The 26,142-nt window shown below is 44.4% G+C and overlaps 2 protein-coding genes across 7 annotated transcripts in view; both read left to right on the top strand.

The window, feature by feature from the left end:
- Positions 1-622: 622 nt before the first annotated feature.
- Positions 623-26,142, top strand: part of LOC115197609 (periphilin-1) — a 35,557-nt gene continuing 10,037 nt past the window's right edge. The window contains exons 1-9 of the mRNA XM_029759293.1: positions 623-641; positions 4,875-4,936; positions 5,497-5,739; positions 6,096-6,166; positions 13,487-13,624; positions 13,920-14,134; positions 14,427-14,465; positions 18,370-18,443; positions 20,321-20,461. Of these exons, the coding sequence (XP_029615153.1) occupies positions 6,144-6,166; positions 13,487-13,624; positions 13,920-14,134; positions 14,427-14,465; positions 18,370-18,443; positions 20,321-20,461 (630 nt within the window). The 5' untranslated portion in view covers positions 623-641; positions 4,875-4,936; positions 5,497-5,739; positions 6,096-6,143. The remainder of the gene's footprint in view (positions 642-4,874; positions 4,937-5,496; positions 5,740-6,095; positions 6,167-13,486; positions 13,625-13,919; positions 14,135-14,426; positions 14,466-18,369; positions 18,444-20,320; positions 20,462-26,142) is intronic.
- On the top strand, positions 11,386-12,761 carry LOC115197608 (SH3 domain-containing protein C23A1.17). Of its 6 annotated transcripts, none has more exons than XM_029759292.1 (3): positions 11,388-11,871; positions 11,954-12,085; positions 12,239-12,761. In XM_029759292.1, the coding sequence occupies exons 1-3, from the start codon at positions 11,659-11,661 to the stop codon at positions 12,638-12,640; spliced, it is 747 nt and encodes a 248-aa protein (XP_029615152.1). In that variant the 5' UTR covers positions 11,388-11,658; the 3' UTR covers positions 12,641-12,761. The 6 variants fall into 6 exon arrangements, with proteins under 6 accessions (XP_029615151.1, XP_029615152.1, XP_029615149.1 ...); XM_029759290.1 differs by having other exon boundaries at positions 11,392-11,871; positions 11,954-12,136; XM_029759291.1 differs by having other exon boundaries at positions 11,386-12,085; positions 12,296-12,761.

Below are 26,142 nucleotides of genomic sequence, written 5' to 3'. Positions count from 1 at the left end.
GCAATACTGCATAGACAATTCAATTGCTACATATTTGCAGGTTTTACACCATCCCACACCACATCCCCCTGAGGAGCCCTTCATCATCATCATCATCATCATCAACAATAAGTAAGTTCGCTAGCAACAACTCCACCGAAGTAACTGGACAATCGGTGTGTACAATATGAAGGGACAGTTATAATGAACACATACTTTCATGGTTTGATTTGCCATATCTGTCTTTTTTGGCAGAGTATAAAAAGGGATGTTTCCTTAGTTCACACACTGCCTGTACTAACCGCACAAAGTTACTGTCTAATGGGGCATTCATGTGCTCGTGGGAAACTGGGAAGTCGTAAGTCTGACAAGATTGTGTTTATGTTTGTGCCTTCGAAGTCGGACCAATTCTTCAACCAGATTTTAGCTGGCTTGATAATATCTCAGCATGACCTCAGTCTCGTACTTAAAGGTGAAATATGCAGAAGTCACTCTGCAATTTCCTGGTTGATAAAATTATAATAGTTTGCCTAGTTTCCGTTTATGACGAAACGAGCAGTCATTGTGTAGATAATCATTGTACCATCTTAACCGCTGTGAAATATCTTTACCATAACCAAAAACTTTGTATTTTCAGCTGTTTGAAGCTGGTGTACAAAACCGTAAGTAAAAGATGGCAAAACTGACAACAGGAAGCGTAGAAATAGCGCACATAGAACATATCTACCACTTCTTAGACATGCTTTCAATGAGAATGACAGAACTATAACTCACATATCTATGTGAATTTGGTCAAGTTGCCCAAAAAATCTAATCGAAGTTTATTTGTCACTTGCGCCGAATACAACAGGTGTAGTAGACCTTACAGTGAAATGCTTACTTACAAGCCCAAACAAACAGTGCAATTTAAGTAAAAAAAAAATGGTATTAGGTAAACAATAGATAAGTAAAGAAATAAAAACATGAAAATAACAGTAGTGAAAAAAGTTAAGTCAAGAGTTCACAGGTGAAGCGTCAAGGATTTCATTGCCAGATGTAGGATTACAGCTTCTTGTCACACACAAGTGTTGAATATTTTTCATCACGGTAAATTCTTAAATGTTTTTTTTTTTTTTTGCATTTAGTAGATTTTAGTTTGACTTTTTCCAAGTCTCCTACCGACAGTTATCCCATCGCCATCCACGCACTGATAGCTCTCATATTTAGGAACCCAAGAATTTGGTTGCTTTGTGCTTCTAATTAGACCAGTCACACCATGGGGATGTGGTCCAACGAGACTTCGAAACCAGGCTAGCTTGCGCTGCAAAGCTAGTTTACCAGACTAGCTAACTTGTCAAGGTTATATAGTGAGTTCCTGAGAGAGTGGTTGAATGGCCAATCCTATTGCTCAAACACAAATAGATTACTTTTCCGTGTGTAATCTTAAATAGCTTACAATGATAGACTGCGACAGAGCAGGTAAATGTCAAACTGGAACGTCAAAATGCGCTGGGAAGTTACTGGCCCGGTCTGGCCAGTGACTAACGAGATCCACTGCTCTAACATGTTTTTACTGGCCTCGGGACAGCGGGCCATCGTTAGTGTCAGACCCTGTGCCTCTTTGCTTGTTCTGCCCACCATGCATCATTTGCTCCCATTGGAAATGACAGGCTGTGGTCTATCTTGGGTTAGTTATAAAAAATCTTAGCTAAACTCCTCACGGCTAATGTCAGCTAGCTTATAGCTACCGGCAAGTAAAGCATCAAATCAAATTGTATTTAATGCTTACTTGCAAGCCACCTTGCACCTTGCAATATTTGTGAAAAAAGAACACTTAAAAAAGTAAAACAATAACTAGGCTATATACATGTGGTACCGGTACCAAGTCTCAATGTGTGGGGGTACAGGTTAGTCGAGGTAATATTGAGGTAATATGTACATGTAGGTAGGGGTAAAGTGACTGCATAGATGATAAACATCGAGTAGTAGCAGCAAAAAGGGGGGCAATGCAAATAGTCCGGGTAGCCATTTTGAGGAGGAATAGGCTTTGTTGTGCCTTCTTCACCACTGTCTTGGTGTGTTTAGACCATGATAGTTTGTTAGTGATGTGGACAACAAGGACCTTGAAGCTCTTAGCCAGGGTTTTTTTAAAGGGTTAATCTGCAGTTGCTACATACATTTTTGGATGTATAAATTAATGATATAAAGTATTGGGACGGACCTCCCTTTGCCTCCAGAACAGCCTGAATTCTTCAGGGCACTTTGCTCAATTGGTATCAAGAGACCTAACGTGTGCCAAGAAAACATTCCCCCGCACCATTACACCACCACGACCAGCCTGTACTGTTGTCACCAGGCAGGACCAACATACCACGGTCAAAGTCACTTAGATCACCTATTTTGACCATTCCAACGTTCTTTCGAACAGTAACTAACTGAATGCCTCCATGCCTGTTTGCCTGCTGTAGGGGCAAAACATTTTTGTGAACGAGGTGGCATACCTAATAAACTGACCACTGAGTGTACAGTGAATTTGGAAAGTATTCAGACCCCCTTGACTTTTCCTACATCTTATGTTACAGCCCAATTCTGACATGTATTATTGTATTTAACCTCATCAATCCACACACAGTACCTCATAATGACAAAGCAACATTTTTTTTTTCTGCAATTTGTAAAAAATAACCTGAAATATCACATTAACGTAAGTATTCAGACCCTTTACTCAGTAATGCTTAATATAACAAGCCACGGACACGTGACTCACTGTCTGTAGGAGCAAAAAAAGTGATTTGGGTGGTGTACCTAATAAACTGTACAGTGCATTTGGAAGGTATTCAGACCCTTTACTCAGTACTTTGTTGAAGCACCTTTGGCAGCGATTACAGCCTCGAGTCTTCTTGGGTATAACGCTATAAGCTTGGCACACCTGTATTTCGTTCTTCTCTGCAGATCCTCTCAAGCTCTGTCAGGTTGGACATCAGGTTTCTCCAGAGATGTCGATCGGGTTCCAGACAGTCCAGGCTCTGGCTGGGCCACTCAAGGACATTCCGAGACTTGTCCCGAAGTCACTCTTGCATTGTCTTGGCTGTGTGCTTAGGGTCATTGTCCTGTTGGAATGTGAACCTTCACCCCAGTCTGACAACCTGCTCCAGAGTACTCAGGACTTCATCAAGGATCTCTCTACTTTGCTCTGTTCATCTTTCCCTCGATGCTGACTAGTCTCCCAGTCCCTGCCATTGAAAAACATCCCCACAGCATGATGCTGCCACCATCATGCTTCACCATAGGGATGGTTCCAGGTTTCCTCCAGACGTGAAGGTTGGCATTCAGGCCAAGGAGTTCAATCTTGGTTTCATCAGACCAGAGAATCTTGTTTCTCATGGTCTGAGAGTCCTTTAAGTGCCTTTTGGCAAACTCCAAGCAGGCTGTCATGTGCCTTTTACTGAGGAGTGGCTTCAGTCTGGCCACTCTACCATAAAGGCCTGATTGGTCGAGTGCTGCAGAAATGGTTGTCTTTCTGTAAGGTTCTCACATCTCCACAGAGGAACTCTGGAGCCATGTCAGTGTGACCATCGGGTTCTTGGTCACCTCTCTGACCTTCTCCCCCGATTGCTCACTTTGGCCTAGCGGCCAGCTCTAGGAAGAGTCTTGGTGGTTCTAAACTTCCTCCATTAAGAATGATGGAGGCCACTGTGTTCTTGGGGACCTTGAATACGGCAAAAATGTTTTGGTACCCTGTGCCTCGACACAATCCTATCCCGGAGCTCTACAGACAATTCCTTCAACCTCATGGCTTGGTTTTTGCTCTGACACACTGTCAACTGTGGGACCTTATATAGACAGCTGTGTGCCTTTTCAAATCATGTCTATTCAATTTAATTTGGCAGGTGGACTCCAATCAAGTTGTAGAAACTACTCAGGGATGATCAATGGAAAGAGGTTGCACATGAGCTCAATTTTGAGTCTCATACCAAAGGGTCTGAATACTTGTTTTTGCTTTGTCACTATGGTAATGTTGTGTACATTGAGGATTTTAATTTTATTTAATCAATTTTAGAATAAGGCTACTGTGAGTGCAGGCTACTGTGATTGTAAATAAAAATGTAATTGCTGCATTAGCTAGGTTATTTATCATCCAATATGATTACATAGTACCTGTCTTGACTGCGTCAAACCGGGAGAAGGAAGTTAGGCTAGCTAGCTAGGCTAATCAAAGTATGCCCTTTCTCGTCCTCAACAGTTACAAACGACTCCATTCAAAATATTAAGTAGCAGCCTTACCCGTTGGCTGTTGATCGTTGTACTGTAACCTATCATTTAACTTGTAATTGTCATTTTAATTCTGTCATTTTGATTTAATCTTCCATTGATTAGATAATTTTGTACATATAGTGTATGTGGACACACCTTCAAATTAGTGGATTTGGCTATTTCAGCCTCACCTGTTGCTGACAGGTGTATAAAATGGAACACACAGCCATGTAATCTCCATAGACAAACATTGGCAGTAGAATGGTCTTTAATAAAGAACTCAGTGACTTTCAAAGTGTCACCTTTCCAAACCCTGTTTGTATAGCCTTGAAACATGGTTAACTATCATTTTCAGAGTGGTTACATTTCCCAGCTTTTCACCAAAACAGTGGTGGGGTGGCCGTTATTGTTTCAAATGCGTGCTGGCCCTTTTAAGGTCTATCTTTTGGTTGAAAAGGTGAAAGGTCAGTGGTGAAACGTCATAACTCGGGATGCTGAACTTTCAAGAACTCCCAACATCATGTGAACGCCCCGTTAATGTACAACACACTTGTGTGAAACGACAGCTACTTGTATACATACAAGCAGTGGATAATGAACTTATTTGAGTCTGTGACCCTTTGGGGTAATTATTGTGATTGGATGCTTGTTGTCCCTTGCAGTGCCCAGGCGAAGGAAAAGTAGAATCCGAGAGGCCTATGACGAGCACTTTTCAGAGAGCGCGGTAAGTGACTGTACAAAGTACTTTTGGCGTATGTATTGTCTTGAGAGCTATTAGGCCTTAGACCATCCTTAAGTGAGTTTTCAGAGATTTTCAACTTTTCTAGGTTATTTCTTGCATAGCCGTTTATACCATATACCAGGGTATTTCAAAAATCAGACGGTATGATTTTCAATACCGTTTAAAATAGAAATATATTTTTTCTTTGGGGGGTACCCCCACCTCGAGGGTGCTGTGGGTTCTGTGCTACACCACTACTTATATCTAGAAGTGAAGTATAACAAATCGATGTGTCAAATAAATGATATCCAGCTCAAGACTCCAGCTATGCATTTGGTTTGCTAACTTGCCAGCTAAGTGTCAAGATGTCAAGATCAAGCTTCTTGGCTACAGCAGAGACATTCAATCCCTTCCTGGATTGTTGAAATAGCGCCCCTTGTGTGTACATTCTGTAATACGGTATACCCAGGTATGGTACAGAAACGGTATGAAAATCTGGATACCGCCCTGCACTCTTGTTTTTTTGATTGAACTAATCCATGTCGTAATGCTTATGTTTTTAGGTAACATACCCAAGAATTGTGAATGCTGTGGAGAGGAGGACGGCCGGGCCAATACCGGAGCAAGACTATGACAGGGAATATGAATATGAAACCAATCAGTATAGCGGCATTCGAAGTTACCATGACGATGACCACAGAGGATACCGTAGCGACAGGATTCACACAGGAAGTGATCGAGGATACCATGGTGACAGTACACCCATAGGAAGCATACGAGTGAGGAATTCCCCACCTCCCCGACAAGTGGGTGAAGCTTTATTATGGTCAATCTAAGATTTAGGCCCAAATACTTGTCATTTTGCACATTTTGGTGTCAGAAGAAAACTGAGTAGTGACGCGAAAGGTTTTAGCTAAATAGTGCTAGGTATTTTACCAAGTCAATACCTGAAACCCCACCTCTTTAAGGAATACCTAGGATAGGATAAAGTAATCCTTCTAACCCCCCCCAAGTGGTTGTTCCACTGGATATCATAAGGTGAATGCACCAATTTGTAAGTCGCTTTGGATAAGAGCGTCTGCTAAATGACTTAAATGTAAAATGTCTACTATTTTCTGTCTCTAATATAGGATGACTTCTTCATTGTGTTTTTTCTGTGCAGGAGGATTACAGAGATTCCTACTACAGGGGCTCCAGAGATGATTCTCTGATGGGGCGTCAAGGAGAGATGAGGTAACCCAGGGGTCCCCTTCTGTTACTTGTTAGGCCTAAGTCTATGAAGCTTTTTTGTTCATGATGGTACGGTAGTAAGCCTGCTGTGTTTTTATGAACATGTGTGATCGAGACCAGTGTCTTGTATTGCTCCTTACGTATGGGGTACGGATGCTTTATATGAGCTTGTATAAAACAGGGTTGTGATGTCATGTGACTGTAAGTCGCTTTCTATAAAAGCGTCTGCTAAATGGCGTTTATTTTTGTTCATATTCTATGAACCACCAGGTGGCAGCAGAGTCTTGCCTTTCTCAAGCCCCTTTATGAATGGTTTGAGGTTTTGTGTTGATTTGAGGTTTCTGAGGAGCATTTTTCAAGTTATGTACTGTACCAGTCAAAAGTTTGGACACCTACTCATTCCAGGGTTTTTCCTTTTTATATTTTCTACTTTGTAGAATAATAGTGAAGACATCAAAACTATGGAATAACACATGGAATCATGTAGTAACCAAGAAAGTGTACAACAAATCAAAATATATTTGAGACTCTTCAAAGTAGCTCCACACGTGGAGTCACACCAGGCTCCAGACGAGGACAAAGGGCACGACTCACTGAGCCCCCCCCTTCAAAGTAGCTCCCCTTTGTCTTGATGACAGCTTTGAACACTTTTGGCATTCTCTCAACCAGCTTCATTGGGTAGTCACCTGGTGTGACTTTTGTGGAATTTCTTTACTTCTTAATGTGTTTGAGCCAATCAGTTGTGTTGTGACAAGGTATGGAGGTATACAGAAGATGGCCCTATTTGGTAACAGACCAAGTCCATATTATGGAAAGAACAGCTCAAATAAGCAAAGAGAAACGACAGTCCATTACTTTAAGACACGAAGGTCAGACAATGTGGGACATTTCAAGAACTTTGAAAGTTTCTTCAAGTGCAGTCGCAAATCCATCAAGCACTATGATGAAGCTGGCTCTCATGAGGTCCGCCACAGGAAAGGAAGACCCAGAGTTACCTCTGCTGCAGAGGATAAGTTCATCAGAGTTACCAGTCTCAGAAATTGCAGCCCAAATAAATGCTTCACAGAGTTTAAGTAACAGACACATCTCAACATCAACTGTTCAGAGCAGACCGTGTGAATCAGGCCTTCATGGTAGAATTGCTGCAAAGAAACCACTGCTAAAGGACACCAATAAGAAGAAGATACTTGCTTGGGCCAAGAAACACGAGCAATGGACATTAGACTGGTGGAAATCTGTCCTTTGGTCTGATGAGTCCACATTTGAGATTTTTGGTTCCAACCACTGTTTCTTTGTGAGACGCAGAGTAGGTGAATGGATGATCTCCGTATGTGTGGTTCCCACAGTGAAGCATGGAGGAGGAGGTGTGGGGGTGCTTTTCTGGTGACACTGTCAGTGATTTATTTAGAATTCAAGGCACACTTAACCAGCATGGCTACCACAGCATTCTACAGAAATACGCATCTAGTTTGCGCTTAGTGGGACTATGACCCAACACACCTCCAGGCTGTGTAAGGGCTATTTGACCAAGGAGAGTGATGGAGTGCTGCATCAGATGACCTGGCCTCCACAATCACTCGACCTCAACCCAATTCAGATGGTTTGGGATGAGTTGGACTGCAGTGTGAAGGAAAAGCAGCCAACAAGTGCTCAGCATATGTAGGAACTCCTTCAAGACTGTTGGAAAAGCATTCCTCTTTAAGCTGGTTGAGAGAATGCCGAATGTGCAAAGCTGTCGTCAAGGCAACGGATGGCTACCTTGAAGGATCTGTTATATATTTTGATTTGTTTAACACTTTTTTTGTTTACTACATGATTCCATATGTGTTATTTCATAGTTTTGATGTCTTCACTATTATTCTACAAAGTAGAAAATATTAAAAATAAAGAAAAACCCTTGAATTAGTAGTTGTCCAAACTGTTGACTGGTACTGTATGTCTATTTGTGTAATCAATCACTTTGATTATATAACATACGGGATGGATCAAAACCTTGTATTCTGTACTTTTAATTCTTACGGCTCAGTAGGAATTAGTACCCATCTCAGGAAAAGCTTAGACTGAAATCCCCACTCGAGATATATCACACTTGACTTATCACACAATCACATTGAAGAGGGACTGAAGGGAATTTGCCAACTTATCTCTGAGCCATTGCGAGGGAAAGACCGAGAGGAGGCTGGTGGCTCTCGTTTCATAACGTATTCCACTTATTGACCACCACACTCCTGTCCTTGAGGGGCTTGGAGCTCCACCCCACACACACGGCACAGCACAGCTAAAGCCAGTGGCTCTGCTCTGTCCCAGTGCTGCCAAGACATCCGTGTAGCAGTGGCCCAAAACAGAGTGGCAACAGTTCACAGGCCAAGACCAACCCCTCCCCTTCATTCCTCCACAAGTGGAGTTACACCAGGCTCCAGACGAGGACAAAGGGCACGACTCACTGAGCCAACAAGGCTACCCCCCCCCCCCCTCCCGGAGAACCAGCTGGGCAGCCGGTCACTCCCTCTCCAGCTAAACAACCACCACCATGCTCTTGGCTCTCTCCAGAATCAATGCACAGCATACATGCGCTCTCTGCTTTCCTGGGGGGAGAGAGAGGGAGAGCAAGCTCTTATTGGACCAGATTCCAATTCCGTTAGCAACCATTATATGACCATCCAACCTCTGTATAGGGCCCTGACGAGAGGTTCCAGAAAATTAATTCTCAATGCAGTCACCCGTTGTGATAATAAATATTAACGATAGTGATATTACTGTGCAACGTAGACATTCTATTTTCTTCCAAGATGGCAAGACAATTCATATGTTGTTGTAGAGCCCATCGGTTATGAATGTTTGAACCTCTGTGTTGAGAAGTTGTTTTTACCATCAATTTCTGGTGTAACGAGTCTACCCCCCCCCCCTCCAAAAAAGAACTACACTAACCATGAGCCTTCCTGTCTATATCGTCCAATAATAGAGCAGGTACAAGTCACGTGCTCCACAAGCGAATGGGTGTTCGTCAACAGAGCAAGTCACTTGCATCTCCGCCGTGATTGGACGATATAGCAGCTGTTGAGCAGCATTATGTGCTCGCCAACAGATCACGTGACTTGCATCTGCTCTTTGACTGGACGACACAGACCGCAATGCTGTGTGGGATGAGTAGTTTGTTTACCTCATAACTCCTGTATGTACACAGTCTACCCTTGACTTTTTTTGCTTTCATATATCACAGTTGTTGTAAGGCAAGGTGGTTCCAAACGTAATCTTTTGAATGAATGATTAATGGTTCACCCCAGAGATGTTAATCTATTCAACGTTTGGAACCACGATAATAAGCATGTTGTTGAAATACATGCTAAAAATGTGTGGTCGTGTCAGTCCTGGAGCGTGCCACGGCCTGTCGGTGTTGCAGAAATGCACAAGATAATTGGCTAAAAATCGTATTTAGAGCTTGTAAATCCCAGAAGTTTTGTTTACAATTCAATTCTCCAAGTTCTGCCTTTTTGGTTCACATTAGAATAATGCCAATAGTCATAACTGCTTCCTTGGCTTGTAGGAGACTTGTAGGCAGTGGAGGCTATAGCAGACTCCTGGTGTGGTGTTGACAGGGCAGCAGGCAGGCATCTGGGTCTGGTTTTCCACTATTGTCTGGTCAGGAGGTTGACGGGAGGCCTCACCTCTGCAGTGCAGCACACAGGAAGCAGCGTCCAGGAAGTCTTTGGAGGGTCTCGCTCCTGGCCGGAGGTGTCTCATCGACCGGCCATGTGGAGACTGAGGTGGCCAGACAGAAGATGAACAGCAAGGCCACACCACCACCCCACTACCTCTCCCTAACACAACTAAGGACCGGGTTCTGGGCCTAGGGGGCTGCTTCATGGTCCTCAGTCACAGGGTCCCCCACTTACATGCAGAGGGCGTGTGTGTTGTGAACACTGCGGGGGGGCCTTGGCAACTGAGGCAGGCATTAGTCAATCTGCTCCTTTGTGGAGCTCTTGACCTCGTGATGAATAACAGATAATGAGGGAAAATAAGGAGCCTTGTGAAGTGCAACTGGTTAGGAGTCAACTCTCCCTTTGAACTTTCAAAGTCACCTCAGCCAAACCTCGCTGCATGCTGGTCTAATGGGTTTTTTGTAAACCTGTCTTTGTAATTAGACCTCAACCCATAATTGCAGTCATGTTATATTTGTGCGTGTGGCTGATTGCATTCAGTAAGATGATGAAAGAGATGGCAGGGGTCGGCTGCCGTTTGACTAAAGAAGCCAATTTAAATTGGTATTGGGTTTATATATTAGTTTTCAAAATGAGGTCGTAAATGTTTTATTTGTTTGTCTGATGATTTGGGCGTAATGCATGGTGGCTTTACTAGCATGACCTTTTCAATAAAGGGAAGTGGAGTCTCAGATTGCACCCTATTCCCTATATAGTTCAATACTTTGTCAAAAGTTGTACACTATATGGGGAATAGGGTGCCATTTTGGAACGCAAACCTCTCTCAGATCTTCTACATCCTAGCTCAGACAGCCAGGGCCTCCTTTTCCCACCCTGGGATTAGGCAGTTTGCTCTTTTTGGATCCTGAAAGAGATATTGGAACTCTTATTGCAGGTGGGGCTGTGCCACCCAGTTGCTCTGATGTCTATTTGGTTCAGATCAGCATGTTTTATTCTCCCTGGTCCACAGAGATGTAACGTGTTTAGAGAGCATCTTTCTAAATTGGAAGAACTGCTTTGAAGATGCTGTTATAGATATAGTATAAAAATATAGAGATTTTAAATCACTTTAAAGGAATTTTCTTCAAAAGCCCCAAATAAATTCTCCAAGTATACCGTCTACAGAATTACTTTTTCATAGGTTTGTTATGGAAAGAGAGGTGAGGTTAGGGGAATCGCTCACTGCAATGGTGGTAATTAACTTTATTTGGTAAATGGCAGTCTGAGCCTTGGCTACTTCAAACCGGTCTGGGGGTCGTAAAAGCTGGACGACATGTTAGGCTTGCACTTTGTTTGGGACGTGGCCCTGTAAGTTCAGGCAGGGGTCATGAAAACCAGGTGCCATTGGATGGTTAATTTATATATACCTCTAGGGTTGGGCGGTATCCAGATGTTCATACCGTTTCTGTACCCTACCTGGGGTATATGGTTTTACCACAAGTGAACACAAGGGGTGCTGTTTCCCCAAAATAATCTACAAATGTTTTTCTCCAAGTAGATCTTTCTTTGGGTTATGCACAAAACTATTTAGGCAACAGGGATCATGATCAAGGAAGGGATTGAATGTCTCTGCTGTAACCAAGAAGCTTGATCTTGACATCTTGACACTTAGCTAGCATGTTAGCAAACCAAATACGTAGCTGGAGTCTTGAGCTGGATATCATTTATTTGACGTCTTAGATTTCGTCTAGTTATACCTCAGCAGTGTGGCTGCTTTATACCTGAATCTGACGGCCATAAGATCTGCCTAACCTGCCTGGGTCAGGAGCATGCGCAACCTGCCCTGTACCCTCAGTCATGCATGGAGTGCGCTCATTGTGGCCTTATATCGATGCGTTCACTGAGATGAGTGGCATTCTCCAGGCTTGGCCTCGTATCCCCTCAGCCTGTATCTGCATCAGCACCCTCTCCCAGGCTTGGCATCGTATCCCCTCTCCCTCAGCCTGTATCTACATCAGCACCCTCTCCCAGGCTCGGCCTCGTATCCCCTCTCCCTCAGCCTGTATCTGCATCAGCACCCTCTCCCAGGCTTGGCCTCGTATCCCATCAGCCTGTATCTACATCAGCACCCTCTCCCTCAGCCTGTATCTACATCAGCACCCTGTCCCAGGCTTGGCCTCGTATCCCCTCTCCCTCAGCCTGTATCTGCATCAGCACCCTCTCCCAGGCTTGGCCTCGTATCCCCTCTCCCTCAGCCTGTATCTGCATCAGCACCCTCTCCCAGGCTTGGCCTCGTATCCCCTCAGCCTGTATCTGCATCAGCACCCTCTCCCAGGCTTGGCCTCGTATCCCCTCAGCCTGTATCTGCATCAGCACCCTCTCCCAGGCTTGGCCTCGTATCCCCTCAGCCTGTATCTGCATCAGCACCCTCTCCCAGGCTTGGCCTCGTATCCCCTCTCCCTCAGCCTTTATCTGCATCAGCACCCTCTCCCAGGCTTGGCCTCGTATCCCCTCTCCCTCAGCCTGTATCTGCATCAGCACCCTCTCCCAGGCTTGGCCTCGTATCCCCTCTCCCTCAGCCTTTATCTGCATCAGCACCCTCTCCCAGGCTTGGCCTCGTATCCCCTCTCCCTCAGCCTGTATCTGCATCAGCACCCTCTCCCAGGCTTGGCCTCCTATCCCCTCTCCCTCAGCCTGTATCTGCATCAGCACCCTCTCCCAGGCTTGGCCTCGTATCCCCTCTCCCTCAGCCTGTATCTGCATCAGCACCCTCTCCCAGGCTTGGCCTCGTATCCCCTCAGCCTGTATCTGCATCAGCACCCTCTCCCAGGCCTGGTGAGAACCATCAGGGTGCCATAGTATGCAAATCAAATTGTATTTGTCACATGCGCAAATACAACAGGTGTAGACTGTACCTTGAAATGCTTACTCACAAACCCTTAACCAACAATGCAGTTCAAGAAATATAGTTAAGAAGGAAAAAAAGTTACACAAAATAACAATAACGAGGATTTATACAGGGAGTACTGGTACCGAGTCAATGTGTGGGGGTACAGGTTAGGCAAGGTCATTTTTAAAGTGACTGTTCATAAACAATAAACAACGAGTTGCAGCAGTGTAAAAAAAAAAAAAAAAAAAAAAGGGGGGGGGGGGTGTCAATGTAAATAGTCTGGGTGAAATGATTTAAGACTGAGACTCTCCAATACAACTCAACATTGCAGGGTTATGTGCACACCCTTCTCATTAACCAGTGGTGAGTTATTCACATTTTTTTATGAACAAATAAGGTTTTATATGTAAGAGGGTTAAATAAAGAGCAAAATTATTGATTTATTATTATATTATTATTTGTGCCCTTGTCCTTTAAGAGCTCTTTATGTCACTTCCCACAAGCCGGGTTGTGACGACAACTCACTCGTTCTTATGTTTGAATAAATGTATCGTATAGTGTGTGTGTGTGTGGCAGGCGTACAATGATGGCAAAAAACAACATTTGAGAGTGCGCTGACCCTGGTGCTAGAGGCTGCTGGAGGTTGAATGTTTGAAGGGGTACGGGACTATAAAACCACTGATCTAGGCTAATCTTCAGACTAGAACTAGTTGGTTTTAAAGACAGGACAGTATTTTCTTCAGATATAGTATATGGTGAGGTATTTACTTTGAGGTATTTTCTTGTCATTTTTAGGATAAGCAGCAGAGCGGGCTCCCACCTCAGCAGCAGAGTTAAAGGAATAGCTCCTCTGTCGAGGACCGTGTCTTCGGCAGCTAACCCCAATAGAGTGGACCCCAATCTGATGCAGGCCATCATGTACTTGGACCGAGGGTAGGCCTATCCCTTCCAGTGCACTTAGTTAATGGACCAAGTGCTAAAACCACTTGTTAGACCCAGCAACTTCAGGTGTTGTTGGCTTTCAGTTTTACTGTTTTTCAAGACACAAACCACAATTTATTTTGTCCAGCAACTTTAGTGTGTAGTTTTTTCACTCTAGACTTAGAGGGTTTTAGAATCCAAGCACTTATCATGGGTAGAGACATTGCCTTTAGTTCTAAAGTTGAATGGACCTCAATGGATGGGCCCTTGAATCCCCTTATCTCTCTCTCTCTCATTGTCTTGTCAGAGAGGACCCTGAGGGTCTTAGGCGAAGGGGCCTGGGCCCCTACCCTGCAGGCCCAGCCGGGGACACTTACAAAACAGTACGGGATCGCTCTCCCATCAGGATGGATATCCCACCAGGCCCTGTTATCATGCGCTCTGGGTCTAACACCAGCAAAAGGAGCTACTCCCCAGACAGGGACCAGAAGAGCTTCTCCTACCAGCAGAGCCAGCAGAAGAGTAAGTCTGCATCCCAAATTGTTCCTTATTATTTCCTATAAAGTGCACTTAATTTGACAAGGGCGCATAGGGGATGGGAGTTTCCTTTGGTTTAACTACAGAGAACACAGCGCTTTAGTTCAGCTGTCAATGATTAACAATATCAGTTTTAAGTCTATCACTTCAGTCTGGCTCTGTACCAGTGTCCATACTAGCATACCACTTGACATGAAGCAATGCATTGGACATTCATCCTTTGTGGTACGTTTGCTGCCAGTCATTTTTGGGACCTTTTTCTCTCTCGCCCCTCCAGGGTATAACGAAGAGCCTCACAGCCAGAACAGAGAACCTGGTAAGTCTAGATTACACAGTCAAGCCGATGCAATGATCCACAGGGATGCAAACTAGTCACCTTTCGGCGAAATGTGCCGTTCTGAATCCAAAATAGGTGACCTAAGTGATTCGTGTAGCTCTGATGAGAAAAGATTGGGGGGGGGTGCTTTGGATCACTACTGGCTGCATGCGAACAAGTGATGCGTGTTTGGATCACTACTGGCTGCATCCGAGGCTCAGCCAATCGTTCAGTAACAACAGAATGCAGCACGCGGCTGAAGAGAGAAGAGAATCAAGTTGCTTAGTTACAGCATCAGCGCGCGCCCTGGAAAGACAGCGGGAGAGTGGGAAGGCAGTTTGCGCGTCCCCTGAACGGTAACTGAGAGGTCGGTGAAGAAGCCTGACCACGGAGACCGGGGTGAGAAGGTGATGAAGCATACTTCATGAACTGTAAGCGAAAAACAACTGGCATTTGGAAAGTTTGAGGTGACGGAGAAACTGTGGTGGAACAAGTATTGTTAGCATTGTTAAGTATCTTGCTAGCTGGATCGAATTGTCCGTTAGCTAGACAAGAAATGTTGAGCAACATTATCCAACTTAACTGATCAAGTAATTGAGTTTATTGTGTGAAAATTAGCTGGCTAATAAAGTCAGACAGCTAACGTTAGTAACCTAACCAATTCGCTATAGTATTAACTGGTATATGACTCCTTGCCATTCCTCAAGTTATAACGCGACGCGTTAGTTACTTAGTGGACCCTGGCAAACTGTGAAATGTTAACTAGCTAACGAACTAACTGTGAACTGATGTTTTCCCTCTGAAGTAACGTTATGTGGTTAACTTTCAGAATGAGATAATTAGGTGAAAATGAGGCGTTGCTTGTTAGGCCAGTGGATTCAGGGACTAGCTGGAGCTGGGCCTGGTTTAAGATGGATGTCACCAGAAGCCACACGTTCCCTCTTTCTCACTTTTTCACTACAGTGGATAAAAAGGGGTATGTCAGGTGTACTCTGCCTGAATGAGATCAATTATGCCAACAAAGGGTATCATGCTCTGCAGGCACATTGTTGAACATATGTCCACAGGCAGAACGTGTACAATGTAATAATGTGTAGCCCAAAGATATTGCTTTTGTTGTGTTGAACTTGACAGTAACGTGTGAGTGGGGGGGGTTCTTTAATCAGATTATTTTTGCACACATGTAGCCTTGTGCACTTGATCGACATCTACTATGGTGGCCACTATAATAGAGCAAAAATAGAATGCCTGTTTGTTTCATTCTATTTCTACTTTAAGATGTTTTTTCCCCAAGTGCAATATTTAGATGTGTGTGTGTGGTCACAAGCGTTCTATTATAAAGGCTGTCATGGCTAACTGCAATATTAGTGTATTGTTTTTTTTCTCAAGACTTGAATGTCATTTGCAGTAAAGTCTAGGCAACAAATAACATTGGATTGCTTTCTTTATATTTTTTAGCTGTGCGTTTGGTTCACATTAACCACTTTTTTTTATTTTACACACAGGGTGATCATGTAGATCATTTTTCTTTCTTTAATAAGTTAAAACCTGCATTTCCTCCTAGCAGGGATTTTTTTGCATGTTTCAGTGCAACAACAAAAAAGTGTCATTTTTTTGGGTCCCTCACCAGTTTGCATCCCTGGATCCAGCATACCCCTCAAATTGGGTTTTTCTACATGTAAGCCTATCCATAAAATAACAATTTGGCACCTTGGTTTGAAGTGATGTAAAAGCTCAAATTGAGCACCTCTCTCTGAGAGGAGCATCTGTTTTCAGTGGAGGTGTGTATTTAAAGAGAGGTGCTGGAACATGTTAACCATTTTAATTATACATACACACTATTCTCGAAGGCTTTTGATTCAAGGTCTGACCTTTTGGCTGGTGTGGGAGTAGCGTGCACACTGAGCTAGCAGATGTCTTCAAGATCAAACCAAAACACCCACCCACTCACATTACCTTCCCATGTGAGTGGAGTGGGGCATGCATACCATTACTTAGTAACTCTCTTTTGTGCTCCAAAATAATTCCATCACTGAATAGAATAAAAAGACTAGGATGATTTCCCCCCGCCCCCCGGTGGATATAACATCGATAACATCGATTTGCATATCAGTGTGGGAGTATTGGGTGATTTTGGGATTAAGGAGAATATTGGGGTTGGAGGAGAGTAGGGACAGTAACAGTGTCCTTACATACCCCCATGTCCAATGCAACCATTTCACACTTTTTTTTAGTTTTTATTGAACAGTCCTTTCTCATCATCACTGCAGAGGTTTTTAAATACCCTCTTTTACTCATACATGCTACTGTGGAGGAGACGGAGCACATTGGAAGTCTTCAGTCTGAAGAATTGATAACGCTCACAACAATTCACAAATTTAAGCTGACAGATACCCTCTTAGACCTGCTCTAATACATTGGGTCTGTTAAATGTGATACGCCGTGTGTAACGTCCATTTTTGTAGTTTACTAGGCTACTTGAGTCTGTCTGCTGCTTTCCACACAGACCTAGCCCCGCCCCCTGTCACTCAAGGAGCACATTTATTGTTGCTTGACCACGAGACACTTGCGTTCGGTCTGCATGGTCAATTATTATAAATGAAAAATCACATTTATTTAACCAGGTAGGCTTGTTGAGAACAAGTTCTCATTTACAACTGCGACCTGGCCAAGATAAAGCAAAGCACTGCGACACAAACAACAACAACAGTTACATATGGAATAAACAAACGTACAGTCAATAACACAATAGAAAAAGTCTATATACAGTGTGTGCAAATGAGGTTGATAACAACAATGATGTTTTCACTTTGCTTCTTAACATAAATCCACTAGCGTTTCTAATTACACTTTTTGGTGTGTTTCTTACATCTGAAAACAGCTAGTTTGTCTTCTCTTAGCAAGTTGGGCCTAAATCTTGTTAGCCGCTAATCGCTAGTTAGCTGGCTAGCAAACGAATAAATGTCAGAGCACGACTAGGCACATACAACGGCACACCAAACACAACCACTCCTGGATGCTCCTCTTCTGGATTTGCAGTTCGTCATTATCTGTTATCTGCTGATCCATCGGTCACTAATAATTTGTTGCGCGGCTGCCTCTTGTCCGCTAGTTCAGTGTGTCTGGTGAGTGACTGTAATACCACGTTACCAGGTTCTCTTCACAACGCACACACATGGTCTGTCCTAGAGAGAGAGTTCTATCTTAGGTCGGTGCTACAAATCTAACACGGCAAATAGCCTACATTTGCCTAAATATACATGATCTCTCGTTCAAAGAAGCATCTGTTAATAGTATCAGAGGAAATCCAACATTTTAAAATATTGACTTCTAATTTTGCTGCAGTTTGAACTAAGGAACCACATGTGTTGCTTGGTGTCTCAGTTATTCTCACAACCTGAGATCTCTGCTGTTTAGCTGGGGAAAACAGGAATCAAACATCCTGGAAGGAAGAGTTTTTAATTTCACTTTGGCTCAGTCTCATCGCCATGGGAGATTCCTTAAATAAAAACAAACCCACCAGCCCGTCCATATTTGTTGTTTATAGACTTATTGGAGCCGGCGGAGCACAATATTTTCAATTTAGTCACAGCTGAACTTGTCAACCGCTGTTGTGTGAGCTATTCCAACGAGCGAATGTAAAATAACCAACGATTTGTCCGTGCTGTGCTTATCCACAGTCCCATAGCATCTCGTCTTATCTGTTGTTAACTGTACTGGTGCAACGATCAGAGAATAAGTGGTAGTTCCACAATATGTTTTTAAATATTGAGAGGATTTAAATGGAGTTGTACTGCGGTCGGTGGTCCTGATTTTATTTGGTTTACCGCTGTCCTTTTATCTTTCACATTGCTTCTGTTTAAATGCTTCTTAGTTTTACTGTCTGTTTTCCTCTTCTCCACAGATAAGCCCAGGTTGCTAAGCCACACCAGAAGTACCTCCCTAGACGGATCAGCGAAAAGCTATGTGGCAATCAAGGTGGGGCTGCATGACTATGTAACTACATGACTACAGTTGCTCTTAATTCAATTAACCCCCCTCACATCCACTTGATACGATCAGTGTTTGTATCTACTATACCTGTAGAACATACCATTTAGCATAGTAGCGTTACACTATTCCTGAAAGCTAGAACAATCTCCGATAACCACAATGTTTTGCCAGCACCGGATTGTAAAATGGCAATTCGTGAGCCTCAATACGTAGTTACAGGCCGTTACCGTACAGGCAATACGTAGTTACAGGCTGTTACCGTACAGGCAATACCTAGTTACAGGCTGTTACCGTACAGACGATACCTAGTTACAGGCTGTTACCGTACAGACGATACCTAGTTACAGGCTGTTACCGTACAGACGATACCTAGTTACAGGCTGTTACCGTACAGACGATACCTAGTTACAGGCTGTTACCGTACAGACGATACCTAGTTACAGGCTGTTACCGTACAGACGATACCTAGTTACAGGCTGTTACCGTACAGACGATACCTAGTTACAGGCCGTTACCGTACAGACGATACCTAGTTACAGGCCGTTACCGTACAGACGATACCTAGTTACAGGCCGTTACCGTACAGACGATACCTAGTTACAGGCCGTTACCGTACAGACGATACCTAGTTACAGGCCGTTACCGTACAGACGATACCTAGTTACAGGCCGTTACCGTACAGACGATACCTAGTTACAGGCCGTTACCGTACAGACGATACCTAGTTAGAGGCCGTTACCGTACAGACGATACCTAGTTAGAGGCCGTTACCGTACAGACGATACCTAGTTACAGGCCGTTACCGTACAGACGATACCTAGTTACAGGCTGTTACCGTACAGACGATACCTAGTTACAGGCTGTTACCGTACAGACGATACCTAGTTACAGGCCGTTACCGTACAGACGATACCTAGTTACAGGCCGTTACCGTACAGACGATACCTAGTTACAGGCCGTTACCGTACAGACGATACCTAGTTACAGGCCGTTACCGTACAGACGATACCTAGTTACAGGCCGTTACCGTACAGACGATACCTAGTTACAGGCCGTTACCGTACAGACGATACCTAGTTACAGGCCGTTACCGTACAGACGATACCTAGTTAGAGGCCGTTACCGTACAGACGATACCTAGTTAGAGGCCGTTACCGTACAGACGATACCTAGTTACAGGCCGTTACCGTACAGACGATACCTAGTTAGAGGCCGTTACCGGACAGACAATCAATTTGTCATCTGTCTTTTCAACATGTTTTAGTACCTTTCTTTGGAAACACAATTTATTAACATGGCCTTGTCATGGAGGATGGGATATGTTACAGATCCCTGTGTAGGTTATTCTAAGTCACGTCAGAGGGACAATTGATGTACATTATATGGCCTGTCTCTTCCTTGTAGTCTGACCAGGTCACGATAGACTGTTCACCATGCATGACCCATTTCCTTGCCATGGATGAAAGCTTTCTGGGTTCTGTAAACTGAAAGTCATGGGTGTTTCACAAGTTGTTGGTTTTCAATGGTAACAAAAGGCTTCCTTTCGCTCAAATTGTTTTGTTTCTCTTTTCCCTTTTAACGCTAAATGATGCAATATGATTGGTTGACGTCTGTAGGCTTGGGCCTTCATCTTTGGCTGTCGACAGTCTTTGATCAAAGTTGTAGAGGTCTTAACGTTCTAGATTACTGTTGAGATGCTGCATGCATAAGTGTTTTTTTTGTGCTGAACAACAAAAAAACTACAGCAACAACCATGTTGACTAATCAGTGATGCCCTCACACGCTTTGAATTTAAAACCAGAATCTGTTAAGCCTGCTGTGTCCTGCCTGGTACTCTAAAACTTTAACATTTGCCCTCCCAGGAGGAGAGTGTCCCCACACCAGCCCTGCTAGCGGGGCCGAAGGAGACGGTCTCGGCCAAGGAGGAGACGGAGCAGACGCAGGACGACTTTAAGACACGACGCTCTCAAGCCATCGCAGCTAAAGCGCTGGAAATCGAGAAGGTAAGAGGTCCCACTATCTAATGACTCCCAACTGCTAGCTAATACTCTGCTACTCTGCTAGCTAATACTCTGCTACTCTGCTAGCTAATACTCTGCTAGCTAATACTCTGCTAGCTAATACTCTGCTACTATGCTAGCTAATACTCTGCTAGCTAATACTCTGCTACTGTGCTAGCTAATACTCTGCTAGCTAATACTCTGCTAGCTAATACTCTGCTACTCTGCTTGCTAATACTCTGCTTGCTAATACTCTGCTTGCTAATACTCTGCTAGCTAATACTCTGCTAGCTAATACTCTGCTAGCTAATACTCTGCTGGCTAATACTCTGCTAGCTAATACTCTGCTAGCTAATACTCTGCTACTCTGCTAGCTAATACTCTGCTAGCTAATACTCTACTACTATGCTAGCTAATACTCTGCTAGCTAATACTCTGCTAGCTAATAATCTGCTACTCTGCTAGCTAATACTCTGCTAGCTAATACTCTGCTAGCTAATACTCTGCTAGCTAATACTCTGCTACTCTGCTAGCTAATACTCTGCTAGCTAATACTCTGCTAGCTAATACTCTGCTAGCTAATACTCTGCTAGCTAATAATCTGCTACTCTGCTAGCTAATACTCTGCCAGCTAATACTCTGCTAGCTAATACTCTGCTACTCTGCCAGATAATACTCTGCTACTCTGCCAGCTAATACTTTGCCATCTAATACTTTGCTACTCTGCTAGCTAATACGCTGCTAGCTAATACGCTGCTAGCTAATACTCTGCCAGATAATACTCTGCTACTCTGCCAGATAATACTCTGCTTCTCTGCCAGATACTACTATGCTACTCTGCCAGCTAATACTCTGCCACTCTGCCAGCTAATACTCTGTTACTCTGCTAGCTAATACTCTGCTAGCTAATACTCTGCTAGCTAATACTCTGCTACTCTGCTAGCTAATACTCTGCTAGCTAATAATCTGCTAGTTAATAATCTGCTACTCTGCTAGCTAATACTCTGCCAGCTAATACTCTGCTAGCTAATACTATGCTACTCTGCCAGATAATACTCTGCTATTCTGCCAGATAATACTCTGCTACTCTGCCAGCTAATACTTTGCCATCTAATACTTTGCTACTCTGCTAGCTAATACTCTGCTAGCTAATACTCTGCTAGCTAATACTCTGCTAGCTAATACGCTGCTAGCTAATACTCTGCTACTCTGCCAGATAATACTCTGCTACTCTGCTAGCTAATACTCTGCTAGCTGTGTGGTAGTGTCACTATCTCTAGTCCTAAACCTTTCCTCCATTTGGATTAATGGCTCTCTGAAACCCTATTGCATGTATATGGTGTCTCAGGAACATGACGTTTTCATTTGAGCGAGAGAGGGAGGAGGATGAGTTGGCAGAAAGGACTTCTCAGTGTGCCTGCCCAGGCCTCCCTCTATTCACAGACACACTGCATTACACTACCACTTATCTGTTCCTGTTAAACCAGGGCAGGAATGGCCCTGCAGTGTTCAGGCAGGCCACCCACGGTGTGGGTACTTCTTTTGGTATTATGTGAACACACACATGCACACACTCTTACGCACAGATAACACACAAATGCTTACCCTGCCCTTTCTCAACCAGGTCACAGCAGCAGTTGTGGTTAGAGGCACCGGCTTGTAACATCTTTGTGGAACACCAAGCCATACTCACCAGACCTAACAGGGATGGGTGAGGCTGGGGAAAGGGCTGGAGTATAGGGCTAAGGCTGGGGATAGAGATGTGACTGGGGCTAAGGCTGGGGATAGAGATGTGACTGGGGCTGAGGCTGGGGATAGAGATGTGACTGGGGCTGAGGATAGAGATGTGACTGGGGCTAAGGCTGGGGATAGAGATGTGACTGGGGCTAAGGCTGGGGATAGAGATGTGACTGGAGCTGAGGCTGGGGATAGAGATGTGACTGGGGCTGAGGCTGGGGATAGAGATGTGACTGGGGCTGAGGCTGGGGATAGAGATGTGACTGGGGCTGAGGCTGGGGATAGAGATGTGACTGGGGCTGAGGCTGGGGATAGAGATGTGACTGGGGCTGAGGCTGGGGATAGAGATGTGACTGGGGCTGAGGCTGGGGATAGAGATGTGACTGGGGCTGAGGCTGGGGATAGAGATGTGACTGGGGCTGAGGCTGGGGATAGAGATGTGACTGGGGCTGAGGCTGGGGATAGAGATGTGACTGGAGCTGAGGCTGGGGATAGAGATGTGACTGGAGCTGAGGCTGGGGATAGAGATGTGACTGGAGCTGAGGCTGGGGATAGGGTTTGGAATGGAGTCGTGGCTGGTGCTTTGACTTAGGATGGGGTTGGAGCTGGCATGAGATTCAGACCTACACTGATTTAGTGTGATGGCTCCAGTCCATAGATGTTTATTTACCTCCTACCACCCCTCTTACCAGCCCTGAGCCACGAGCACTCATCCCTGTATCCTGTCCTGAGCTTCAGAGGAGGCTGTTGAATGAGCACATTTGCAGTGAGGGATGAGGACTAGAAATAGACTCCGTATGATTTGTATTCTCAGTGGGGTCAGTCGGGTCGATGTTCTTATAGGCTAAAGCAGGGTACTGACTTACGTAATATGTGGCTGATTACGGGCTAGGAAAGCAAATGAGAAAACCAACACATTTATTTATGCTAAGATCCAGTAACTTTCTCTTGAAATGCTCCTGTGTTACATTAGCAGAAATTAAAAAATACAATCAAATCAGTCAGGTCTCAACCTAGCAGTTGACAATCCTTGATCTCATAAGCCTATATTTAATTGATGGTACTACACTTTTAAGCTTTAGCTTACATATTTTCCACAGATTTTTTTTTAAGCATGTTTTTACAACTACTATTAACTTTTTGGTTAGAGAAACTAGATGAAGTATCAGAGAAACTATTCAGCTGAATTTGAATATCAAAACCAAAGTGGCTGGCAGTTCTTTTCTGAAGAGACCCTCCATTCATAATTTCTATCACTGTAACCTAAACATATACATTTCTCCCCTATTAGTCCCTGAGATGGAGGCTGTCCCAAATGGAGCCTTATTCCCTTTATGCTGCTCCAGTCTGGTCTGCAGTCAGCCCAGGCTGATTACGTGGCTGTTTTAATAATGTCCTCTGTGTATCAGGCCCCCCAGTCATTACATCCACTCATTAATTCACTTCCTCATTACTCCACTTCCTCATTACTCCACTTCCTCATTACTCCACTTCCTCATTACTCCACTTCCTCATTACTCCACTTCCTCATTACTCCACTTCCTCATTACTCCACTTCCCTTATTAACTCAGGACCTCTCTCTGCCAGCCTGCCTCTCTGCCGGCCTGCCTCTCTGCCGGCCTGCCGGCCTGCCGGCCTGCCTCTCTGCCGGCCTGCCTCTCTGCCGGCCTGCCTCTCTGCCGGCCTGCCTCTCTGCCGGCCTGCCTCTCTGCCGGCCTGCCTCTCTGCCGGCCTGCCTCTCTGCCGGCCTGCCTCTCTGCCAGCCTGCCTCTCTGCCAGCCTGCCTCTACAGACAAAACCCCCAAGTCTGTATCCGTTACGCTTACGTGCATACAGTGCCTTCAGAAAGTATTCAGGCCCTTTGACTTTTTTCACATTTTGTTACGTCACAGCCGTATTCTAAAATTGATTAAATCGTTTTTTTCCCCTCATCAATCTACACACAATACCCCATAATAACAAAGGAAAAACATTTTTTTAGACATTTAGACATAAAATAACGAATTACATTTATGTAAGTATTCAAACCCTTTACTCAGTCCTTTATTGAAGTAACTTTGGCAGCGATTACAGCCTCGAGTCTTCTTGGGTATGACAATACAAGCTTGGCACACATGTATTTGGGTAGTTTCTCCCATTCTTCTCTGCAGATCGCCTCAAGCTCTGTCAGGTTGGATGGGGAGCGATGCTGCACAGCTATCTTCAAGTCTTTCTAGAGATGTTCGATCAGGTTCAAGTCCAGGCTCTGGCTGGGCCACTCAATGACAATTAGACTTTTCCTGAAGCCACTCCTGTGTTTTCTTGGCTGTGTGCTTAGGGTTGTTGTCCTGTTGGAAGGTGAACCTTTGCCCCAGTTTGAGGTCCTGAGTGTTCTGGATCAGGTTTTCCTCAAGGATCTCTCTGTACTTTGCTCCGTTCATCTTTGCCTCGATCCTGACCATCCTGCCTCAATCCTGACCATCGTGTCTCCCAGTCCCTGCCGCTGAAAAACATCCCCACAGCATGATGCTGCCACCATCATGCTTCACCATAGGGGTGGTGCCAGGTTTCCTCCAGACGTGACGCTTGGCATTCAGGCCAAAGAGTTCAATCTTGGTTTCATCAGACCAGAGAAAATTGTTTCTCATGGTCTGAGAGTTTTTATATGCCTTAAGGCAAACTCCAAGCGGGCTGTCATGTGCCTTCTACTGAGGAGTGGCTTCCGTCTGGCCACTCTACCATAAAGGCCTGATAAGTGGAGTGCTGCAATGATGGTTGTCCTTCTGGAAGGTTCTCCCATCTCCACAGAGGAACTCTAGAGCTCTGTCAGAGGCACCATCAGGCTCTTGGTCACCTCCCTGACCAAGACCCTTCTCCCCCGATTGCTCAGTTTGGCAGGTGGCCAGCTCTAGGAAGAGTCTTGGTGGTTTCTAACTCCTTCCACTTAAGAATGACAGTGGCCACTGTGTTCTTGGGGACCTTCAATGCTGCAGAATTATTTTGGTACCCTTCCCCAGATCTGTGCCTCGATACAATCCTGTCTCGGACAGTTCCTTCGACCTCATGATTGTTTTTTTGCCCTGACATGCACTGTCAACTGTGGGACCTTATATAGACAGGTGTGTGCCTTTCCAAATCATGTCCAATCTATTGAATTTACCACAGGTGGACTCCAATCAAGTTGTAGAAACATCTCAAGGATTATCAATGGAAACAGGATGCACCTGAGCTCAATTTCGAGTCTCATAGCAAAGGGTCTGAATACTTCTGTAAGTAGTTGTTTATACATTTGCAAAACAAAACCTGTTTTTCACTTTGTCTTTATTTATTTTGTGTAAATTGCTGAGGATTTTTTAAATCCATTTTAGAATAAGTCTGTAACGTAACAAAATGTGGAGCAAGTAAAGGGGTTTGAATACTTTCCGAAGGCACTGTACATGCATACATACAGACACACAAGCAAGCAAACACACACACCCCTATAATCCAGACCTCCACGTCTGCTCCAAACGTCCCCCTTCACCTCCTTACTTCTCCACTCAGAAGCCCTCAGCCCTGGCTTCTGAACCCATCCTGTGTGGCCCTACCTCCAGTATCAGGTCTGGAGATCGGCTCCTGGCTCCCACCGCTGGGAGGTAGGGAGGAAAGACACACACACAGGTGCAGGTTAAAACTTCCTGTTTTGTGAAGTAACAAGAGACCGCTTCTGTTCTGTGTTCAGAGTAAAGTTTGAGGAAACGCTACTCCCTAAGTACTCTGTATTGTTATTAATACGCCATGACGCTCTTCCTCACACACATACAGAATTAAGAATGTTTTTTTGAAGCTGCAGTAATGTCAAGGGAAATCATTCATTTTGAGTTAATTGTTCATCACAAGGCCTTTTTTTACTCATTCTCACGCATACTTATTTGAAGCTTCAAAGCGTGTAGATTAGAAGGTTGTATATAGGAACCTAATGAAGTGA

Source organism: Salmo trutta, chromosome 7 (genome assembly GCF_901001165.1).
Source record: "Salmo trutta chromosome 7, fSalTru1.1, whole genome shotgun sequence".
Classification (NCBI taxonomy): domain Eukaryota; kingdom Metazoa; phylum Chordata; class Actinopteri; order Salmoniformes; family Salmonidae; genus Salmo; species Salmo trutta.
This window is presented reverse-complemented; position numbering and strand designations above follow the sequence as displayed.